Source organism: Hyperolius riggenbachi, chromosome 7, assembly GCF_040937935.1.
Source record: "Hyperolius riggenbachi isolate aHypRig1 chromosome 7, aHypRig1.pri, whole genome shotgun sequence".
In the NCBI taxonomy this organism is placed as follows: Eukaryota; Metazoa; Chordata; class Amphibia; order Anura; family Hyperoliidae; genus Hyperolius; species Hyperolius riggenbachi.
The window spans coordinates 149,233,627-149,243,770 of NC_090652.1; the positions used below are offsets into that span (position 1 = coordinate 149,233,627).

The 10,144-nt window shown below is 43.3% G+C and overlaps 1 protein-coding gene across 1 annotated transcript in view; it reads left to right on the forward strand.

Moving 5' to 3' along the window:
• The window catches only part of SMG1 (SMG1 nonsense mediated mRNA decay associated PI3K related kinase), a 209,301-nt gene that overhangs the window by 54,558 nt on the left and 144,599 nt on the right, over positions 1 to 10,144 (forward strand). The window contains 3 exon segments of the mRNA XM_068244758.1: positions 2,717 to 2,789; positions 6,400 to 6,497; positions 9,680 to 9,853. Coding sequence (XP_068100859.1) covers positions 2,717 to 2,789; positions 6,400 to 6,497; positions 9,680 to 9,853 — 345 coding nt within the window.

A 10,144-nucleotide genomic window follows, 5' to 3' on the forward strand; every position in this document is an offset into this window, starting at 1 on the left:
ACATGGAACAGTGATGAACCTTCCCAGGAGTGGCCGGCCGACCAAAATTACCCCAAGAGCGCAGAAGAAACTCATCTGAGAGGCCACGAAAGACCCCAGGACAACATCTAAAGAACTGCAGGCCTCACTTACATCAATTAAGGTCAGTGTTCATGACTCCACCAGAAGAAAGAAACTGGGCAAAAACAGCCTGCATGGCAGATATCCAAGGAGCAAACCACTTTTAAGCAAAAAGAACATTAAGACTCGTCTCAATTGTGCTTAAAAAAAATCTCTGATTGCCAAGACTTTTGGGAAAATACCTTGTGGACCGACTAGACAAAAGTTTAACTTTTTGGAAGGTGCGTGTCCCGTTACATCTGGCGTAGAAGTAACACAGCATTTCAGCAAAAGAACATCATACCAACAGTAAAATATAGTGGTGGTAGTGTGATGGTCTGGGGTTGTTTTGCTGCTTCAGGACCTGGAAGGCTTGCTGTGATAGATGGAACCATGAATTCTACTGTCTACCAAAAAATCCTGAAGGAGAATGTCCGGCCATCTGTTCGTCAACTCAAGCTGAAGTGATCTTGGGTGCTGCAGCAGGACAATGACCCAAAACACACCAGCAAATCCACCTCTGAATGGCTGAAGAAAAACAAAATGAAGACTTTGGAGTGGCCTAGTCAAAGCCCTGACCTGAATCCTATTGAGATGTGGCATGACCTTAAAAAGGCGCTTCATGCTAGAAAACCCTCAAAGCTGAATTACAACAATTCTGCAAAGATGAGTGGGCCAAAATTCCTCCAGAGCGCTGTAAAAGACTCATTGCAAGTTATTGCAAACGCTTGATTGCAGTTATTGCTGCTAAGGGTGGCCCAACCAGTTATTAGGTTCAGGGGGCAAATTCTTTTTCACACAGGGCCATGTAGGTTTGGAGTCTTTTTTTTCTCACTAAATAATAAAAACCATCATTTAAAACTGCATTTTGTGTTTAATTATGTTATCTTTGACTAAGAGTTATTTTTTGTTGATGAGCAGAAACATTTAAGTGTGACAAACATGCAAAAGAATAAGAAATCAGGAAGGGGGCAAATAGTTTTTCACATCACTGTATGTGTACACATGAATCTCATATATACTAAATAACATCTATGCTGCAAGTATAAAGCCGGGTGTGTAGCCGTGTCACTAAAAGATGGTCAATGAGATGGAAATAATTCTGCGTTGATTCTGATTTATGCAAATGTACGCACTCTTTGCTCATGAAATCAAATAATTTGATATGTTAAAATTTGGTTTGATGACTACGAATTAAATGTACCTGGGGCTTCCTCCAGCCCCCTTTAGGCTAATCAGTTCCTCGCTGTCCACCTCCACCACCTGGATCTTCTGCTATGAGTCCTGGTAATTCAGCCAGTCAGCGCAGTCCGGCCGCATGCCGCTTCCACAGCCAGGAGCGTTCTGCACCTGCGCAATAGTGCTGCGCAGGTGTAGTACGCTTCCGGCGGAGTGTGTGCATGCGCTCTACGCCAGACTGGCTCAAGTACCTGGACTCATAGCAGAAGATCCAGGTGCAAAGAGTGGTCTGAGGGGGTGATCGGGGGGGGGGGGGGCTCTGAGGGGTGCTGGGGCGATCAGGGGGCAGGGGGGGGGGCAGGATCAGTGTGCTTGTGTTAATTACATGGGCTACCACCTCCCCATGGTAGCTTCTTGGATTGACTGTTGCGTATTGTGTGGCATAACTGTTGGTCTCAGCCACAATTAAGTCGTAGAGACCAGCAGTGCTCATAAAAAAAAATTTCACTGCGGTGGGTCCGGGGTGAGGGTTTAGCTGGGTGATTAGAAGCCCGCAGGGGGTAGATTAGGGCCTGATCTGATGGATAGGAGTGCTAGGGGGTGACAGGAGGTGATTGATGGGTGTCTCAGGGGGTGATTAGAGGGGGGGATAGATGCAATCAATGCACTGGGAAGGTAATTAGGGGCGATCTGACGGTGTGGGTGGGTGATTGGGTGCCCGCAAGGGGCAGATTATGGTCTGATCTGATGGGTAGCAGTGACAGGTGGTGACGGGGTGATTGATAGGTGATCAGGGTGTGATCAGAGGGGAGAATAGATGCAAACCATGCACTGGCGAGGTGATCAGGGGGGGGGGGGGGGGGGGGGGTCTGAGGGCAATCTGAGGGTGTGGGCGGGTGATCATGTAGCGATCCCCGGCTGAACAGTCCCCCAGGAGCCGCCGATAGGCATAACGCGGTCCTGGGGGTGCCACTGTGCCGACGGCCATAGTTAGTGGGCATTCGGTAAGTGGTTAACCCTCCTGGTGGTCTATTACAAACCGCCAGGGGGCAGCGCAGCCGTTTTTTGTAAAAATTTTTTTTTTTTTTTTTTTAAATCATGTACCGAGCCTAGGGCTCGCTACATGATAGCCGCTGAGCAGTGGCATCCCCCTACCCTCTTCGATCGCCTACTAAACCTGATGCATCCATGGTGTAGGGGTGTCTTGTGGAGCTTCTCCACCCAAGCGGTCTCTGTAATACCCTCCCAGTTACAGAAATCCCCTCCCCTCCCCTCATCATTAACGGGAATCCCATCTCTCTTCCCTGGTCACATAAAGGTAGTAGACCTAGACATTCATGGTTATAGACCTGCTTTATATGTGCAAATTTGGCCTATTTAAAAATGTGAATCATTGTATAAAGTAATTTATTATAAAACTTGTTTGCTTTGTTTGTAGGACACAGTTGACATTTTGGTAGGATGGCATATAGATCACACACAGAAACCTTCTCTAACACAACAGGTGTCTGGTAAGTTGATTGCCGGCATGTTTAAAGAAATTAAGTTTACTAAAAATCTCTCTGGTTTGTATGGTTTTCAACTTACCCTTTGTAAATGCACGAGGAGCTAAAAAAAAAGATTAAACAAGTTTTATAATGCAGGTAACCACGTTTCATCCAAAATGATATAGGTTTTAGGGGCAAGTTTTTTTTTTTTTTTTTTTTTTTTTTTCTGAGATTAATAAATGTTAACAAAGAATACAAAAAATGAATGGTGCTTCTCTCATAGCAAGCTTTGATGTTTTGGATTTAAAGCATGCATTGAATCTTGTAGTTGTACACACCAGCTTTGAATTTTGCCCCAGTATTATATTTATAAATGCTTGCTTGTTATGCATAAGTCAACTCAGCTGTACATTCAGTGGCTGTATAAGCCCACAACCATCAACATTCAATTCAAAATATGAGGACCCTCCTCTGCAACACTGGTTTATGAGACTGCAGTGCAGCTGTCAGGTCCTGTGCTGCATCAGCACTTCCGGTATGAAGTCTGACTGTATCCAGATGTTGTTGGAGCATAGGCTGGTTCATTGGCAGATAAGAGTATTTGGCCAGGGAAGGAAAATATGTCCATGATCCTATACGCCATCATTTTCTCTATGTACATTTGGACTGGTATGGGAGGGCATGTTCTGTGTAGTTTTTCCTTTTTTTTTTTTTTTTTTTTTCACCTAAGCTCATTTTAAGAATATTGTGAAATTTGTAATTTGCAAAGTGGTTCTGTTTATGTATATTTTTTGATTGTTAATAAGTTCCATCTTCACCAATTGTAAAGAATGTGTTAGGAAAAAATAAGCCTAGGCAATATGAACTGTCTTCCCAGCATTGTTGTGAACAGCCCATAAGGATGTCATCTGGAATAAAGTAAGATGGTAGCAATAGGCAGGGAGCACAATTGTCTGTTTTGTGTGGATTTTCTATACAGGAAAATGCATTTAAACTGAGAACCCCTGTTAACGAATGGGCTAGCTAACACATGTACAGTGGAGGAAATAATTATTTGACCCCTCACTGATTTTGTAAGTTTGTCCAATGACAAAGAAAATAATCCTACCATTGAAATGATACTGTTCTGAGACTTTTCATTTAGGGCTGGTTCAGACGGACGTCTGCGTAGCGTCGCGTCTGGGGGCGTTGCGGCGGCTGAGCGGTCAGGCTTTCAGTAGCCTTCGGTCGCGTCGTGATGCTGTTGCGGTTTTTTTTTTCCCGTAGGGGAACATTAGCCGTCGCGGTTGGCCGCTCCCTGGAAGCTACATGTTGCTTCCAGGGGCAGCCCGAACGCTCGCGAAAATCGGGACCCGAACGCCGCGTTCGGGTAAAAGCGCGCAAAAGCTTGGTGTAAACGCTCTCATTCACTTGAATGGGAGCGTTTACCGCGACGGTCCGAACGCTTGCGGTAAACGCTCCGCAAGCGTCCGTCTGAACCAGCCCTTAACAGTGGCAGATAGCACATCAAAAGGAAAATCGAAAAAATAACCTTAAATAAAAGATAGCAACTGATTTGCATTTCATTGAGTGAAATAAGTATTTGAACCCCTACCAACCATTAAGAGTTCTGGCTCCCACAGAGTGGTTAGACACTTCTACTCAATTAGTCACCCTCATTAAGGACACCTGTCTTAACTAGTCACCTGTATAAAAGACACCTGTCCACAGAATCAATCAAGCAGACTCCAAACTCTCCAACATGGGAAAGACCAAAGAGCTGTCCAAGGATGTCAGAGACAAAATTGTAGACCTGCACAAGGCTGGAATGGGCTACAAAACCATTAGCAAGAAGCTGGGAGAGAAGGTGACAACTGTTGGTGCGATTGTTCGAAAATGCAAGGAGCACAAAATGACCATCAGTCGACCTCGCTCTGGGGCTCCACCCAAGATCTCACCTCGTGGGGTGTCAATGGTTCTGAGAAAGGTGAAAAAGCATCCTAGAACTACACAGGAGGAGTTAGTGAATGACCTCAAATTAGCAGGGACCACAGTCACCAAGAAAACCATTGGAAACACATTACACCGCAATGGATTAAAATCCTGCAGGGCTCGCAAGGTCCCCCTGCTCAAGAAGGCACATGTGCAGGCCCGTCTGAAGTTTGCCAATGAACACCTGAATGATTCTGTGAGTGACTGGGAGAAGGTGCTGTGGTCTGATGAGACCAAAATAGAGCTCTTTGGCATTAACTCAACTCGCTGTGTTTGGAGGAAGAAAAATGCTGCCTATGACCCCCAAAACACCGTCCCCACCGTCAAGCATGGGGGTGGAAACATTTTGCTTTGGGGTTTTTTTTCTGCTAAGGGCACAGGACAACTTAATCGCATTAACGGGAAAATGGACGGAGCCATGTATCGTGAAATCCTGAACGACAACCTCCTTCCCTCTGCCAGGAAACTGAAAATGGGTCGTGGATGGGTGTTCCAGCACGACAATGACCCAAAACATACAGCAAAGGCAACAAAAGAGTGGCTCAAGAAGCACATTAAGGTCATGAAGTGGCCTAGTCAGTCTCCGGACCTTAATCCAATAGAAAACCTATGAAGGGAGCTCAAGCTCAGAGTTGCACAGAGACAGCCTCGAAACATTAGGGATTTAGAGATGATCTGCAAAGAGTGGACCAACATTCCTCCTAAAATGTGTGCAAACTTGGTCATCAATTACAAGAAACGTTTGACCTCTGTGCTTGCAAACAAGGGTTTTTCCACTAAGTATTAAGTCTTTTATTGTTAGAGGGTTCAAAAACTTATTTCACTCAATGAAATGCAAATCAGTTGCTATCTTTTATTTAACGTTATTTTTTCAATTTTCCTTTTGATGTGCTATCTGCCACTGTTAAAATAAACCTACCATTGAAATGATACTGTTCTGAGACTTCATTTCTTTGTCATTGGACAAACTTACAAAATCAGTGAGGGGTCAAATAATTATTTCCTCCACTGTGTCTTTTTCCCACACCGAGAAAATAACTTGACAGCAGTGTAGCACACTGTGCATTTACCTATCAAAAATGCAAGTGGTTTCCCATAAATACACATGAAAGAAAACTACTAGACAAGTGTGCTCCCTGCCTTAAGCCCAATCTACACGATACGATTCTTTATATGATTCGATTACGATTCTATTTACGATCCGATTAAATCAGACATGTCCAATCGGGATTAGATTTGTCATTGCAAAACGATGGCAAATCTAATTGAATCGAATCCAGATCGGACATGTCTGATTTAATCGGATCGTAAATAGAATCTTTATCGAATCGTGTAAAGAATCGTATCGTGTAGATTGGGCTTTATAAATTACATATTTCCTAATGCGGAAAGAAGCCTGAAGTGGAATAATGCAAAAATATTATTTCCACATGAACCATGTCCGATTCATTTTTGCTTGTAAGCTCAATCATGCAATCCATTAAACGCATATCAGTTACAGGATGGAAAAAGGAAGCAGGACTTCCCATCCTTAAGAGGTCCTTTGATGAACAGCCATAAGGGACCACAATATGTTATTTTTTTTCATATGCGTTTTTACCTCTAGAGACTTCATTTGAAAAAAAGTCTTTCTCCTGACAATGTACATGGTTTACTCTTGCAGGATGGCTACAAAGTCTAGAACCATTTTGGGTGGCAGATTTGGCATTTTCCACTACACTTTTGGGACAATTTTTGGAAGACATGGAAGCCTATGCTGAGGTGAAAGACTATCTGCTGAGTCATTTGAATGTTTTTTCCAAAGCCCGCACATTTGATTGCCTTGTGTACTTATTATAGTCTACTGTTTTCTGTAAAGGTTTCCAATTTCCTGAACAAACTGATATGATAAAATGCAATTGGTCGTAAATTATGGTGTCCACAACGGGTAAGGTCCCTTTTTCACTAGCAACCGCAAAAGAAAATCACATACACAAGCAATTGCAATTTTTCATCAATTTTGCTATGCAATTGCAATTTTGTGTTTTTACATTGAAGCACAATCACAGATAAAGTTGCTCCAAAAAGCGATTGCGCTTTAGCAAAAATAGAATTGCTATAGTGAAAAATACTTTTTGTGCTTTCTGTTTATTTAGCAACTCTAGCTATTTAAAAATTGCTAGCATTTTGCGAATTACTCTTAGGGAAAAGGGAACATGCACCCAATCTGATCATTGGAATAGATTCCATTGATTTGATTGGGGAAGTGTTCCTTTCCTGTTAGTGGATCCAACAATCTTTTGTGACTGATCTCATTTATCAAGTCCATCGAACCTGGTGAAATTTGGGCCAATAGTGGCCATCTTAAAGGGAACTTGAAGTGAGGAAAAGTTAAAATAAACACATGACGTAGCTGCAAATGAATATTCCATACTAACCTCACCGTCAGTTCCTCTCAGAAGCTCACCATTTTCTTCTTACCCTTCCAATTTCCCTTCCAATTCTGACAATATTTTGGCAGAACTGAAATATACCAGTTACTGTCAGTTATATATCAGCAGCTGCCAGTTACAACTCAATGTGCAAGGTAAAGTCCATGTTTCCCTATGGTTCAAATGGGTGATATTACAGTTTAACAGTGTGCTGACCAGGAAGCTGTTGTGGGGTAATGGCCATTTTAAAAATGGAGGGCAGAGAATTCCATTGATCAGTGGACAAATGGGACGAAGGAGAGTAGAAAGATTGAGGAATAGACTATACAGGAGGTACATATGACCTGTGTATTTTGATTTTTTATTTTCAGTTCAGGTTCTCTTTAACCACTTGCTGACGGCTACACGCCGGTGGGCGTGGCCGCGGCGGCAGCTCCAGGACCGCCTAACGCCGATTGGCGGAAAGTCCTGGGGCTTGCATTTGCAGGAGATCACGCGCAGGATGCGCGCGCATCTCCTGCTTGGTGGACGGAGCGGAGCTCCGCCTTCAGTCTCCGAGCGGCGATTGCCGCTCTGGAGACTGTAACGGCGAAACCGCCACTTAATTGTATTGTACAGTGCTGCGATCTGCAGCAGCGCTGCACTGGGGACAGCCGTGTGACACGGCTGTCCCCCTGGAGGACGAGAGAGCGATCGGCTCTCATAGGCTGAAGCCTATGACAGCCGATCGCCGTTATTGGCTGCCTGGGGGGTGGGAGGGATGGAGGGAATAAAATATTTAAAAAAATACACGAATTTAATAAAAAAAATAACATAAATATTTATATTTAAAAAAACAAGCACTGCAGGGGCGATCAGACCCCACCAATAGAGAGCTCTGTTGGTGGGGACAAAAGGGGGGGGGGATCATTTGTGTGCTGTGTTGTGCGGTCCTGCAGCTTGGCCTTAAAGTTGCAGTGGCCAATTTTGAACAAAATGACCTGGTCACTAGGGGGGTTTAAGCCCACGGTCCTCAAGAGGTTAAAGGAATACTATCGATTCACATAATTTTTTTCAATTGACACAGGAATTGTTTGGGAAGTGCTGCTAAGTACTGGTGTATACATTTTAGTAGCAACTTCTTTGTTTATTGTTGGCAAAATGCATTCAAAGTTTACTGACGCCAAAACTGACGGCTGTCTGAGCCATGAGGAGAGGGGAAATTCCCCTCACACTTGATCAGTTAACTCTGTGTAGCTCTGTGTGTGACAGAGAGAGACAGGACACAGGGGCTGCAGCTGTTGGGAGCTCTGTTTCTGACTGAAGTGTCTGAAGAGAGCAGAGGAAATGTAACTAATTCTCACAGCTTTTTCATATTGTTTTTGCTTTCAAAGTTTGATATGTTTGATATTTGCTTTCTGTAGTCTGACATGCAACTCTGGCTGTGCATTGAAGCACACCCCTTCTGCAATTGGTTTGTCCCAATATAGCTAAATCCTACCCTCAATAAATTACAGCTTTTGCCTCTGATATTTAACATGAAAAGTAGGAAAATGTTTACACAGCTACTTAGACATTATTTGTACATTGTCATTTTAGAACACTTGGGGATCGATAGTATTCCTTTAAGGATAATTAAAAATGTCGGACAGGTCTAGTGACTTGCTACAAATTCTTCTTCTTTAATATGCTGTAATATGCTGAATGCATGCAGTCTGAGCATCTGAGCAATGCACTCGAGTGTGTGAAAATCTGATCCATTTTTTTTTTTTTTAACAATTTTTATTGAAAGTTTTTGACATGGCATTCGACCTCAAACAAGGGTAACCATCACTGCAAGATTTGTTGCAATATTATGTACCATGCATATGCCCCCCCCCCCCCCCCAAGAAGTGAAGCTTTGAGGATTTGACAGGGATGGGATGGGTTTAGAACCTTAATCAGGTTTTCATTGTGTGGCTGGGCAGATTTGGCTTCACTCTTTATGCAGATTATGGATCACTGAGAACAGGAAGGGGAAGTGATGTCTCTCAAATGGGCTCACTGACTACAGTATCAACACTTAGTTATGCATAAAAAAGTTTGAACATCTTTCAGGATTTCTGTCTGTGCTTTTTTTTCTATATCTTTTAGGCAATTGCATGGGTTGCCGTCCGGATTTCTGCAAGGCGTGCAGAAGGCAGACACGCATGACATCAGAAAGTGCATAGACTGCACTGTCTGATGTTCACACTGCATGCATTCAGGACCAGTGCAGTCCATGAACGCATGCTGCAAGCGGTTTTTCCCGAAACGCGTGGCTGACCCATTCACTACAGATCGCACGACCATCTGCGTTTGGTAATATGAACGGGGCCTTATGACTCAGTAAAAAGAATCCCACTCTAATGCTAAAATGCGAATTTGTGTGTTCAGGTATATTGCTTTTTTTTTTTTTTTTTTTTTTTTTTTTTTTTTTTTTTTAAATGCAGAACCTGAAACCAGCTGACTTACAGCTACTGCTCACATTGCCGAGTTACGTGTCACATTACCACTTCAATCTTTCCCCAACAGGACCTTGGCAATGTGGCTTCTGGTGAATCCGTAGATGAAGACATTCCTCCTCCATCCGTTTCATTGCCTAAGCTTGCTGCTCTTCTGAGAGTGTTCAGTACTGTGGTACGAAGTATTGGGGAGCGATTCAGTCCCATTCGTGGACCTCCCATCACCGAAGCGTATGTCACAGATGTAAGCATACAAATTATTGTAATTATGTTAATTTGGCTATGATTGCTGTATGTTTATTGTACTGATTAGTTCTAACAACTTGCTATGTGCTGTCAAAGACTGAAATGGACTGTGTGCCTGATTATGTCTGTCAACATTGTATTTGCCCCAGCCGAATGGAGTTGCCAAACATATCTGCATGGTAGCCTTGTACCTGTGAGTCACAAGGAATAATAGACCCCCCCACCCCCCCATAAAAATCACCAAATGGATTTCTATTGCAGTCAGCTGGTTATGTGGCAATATGGACAT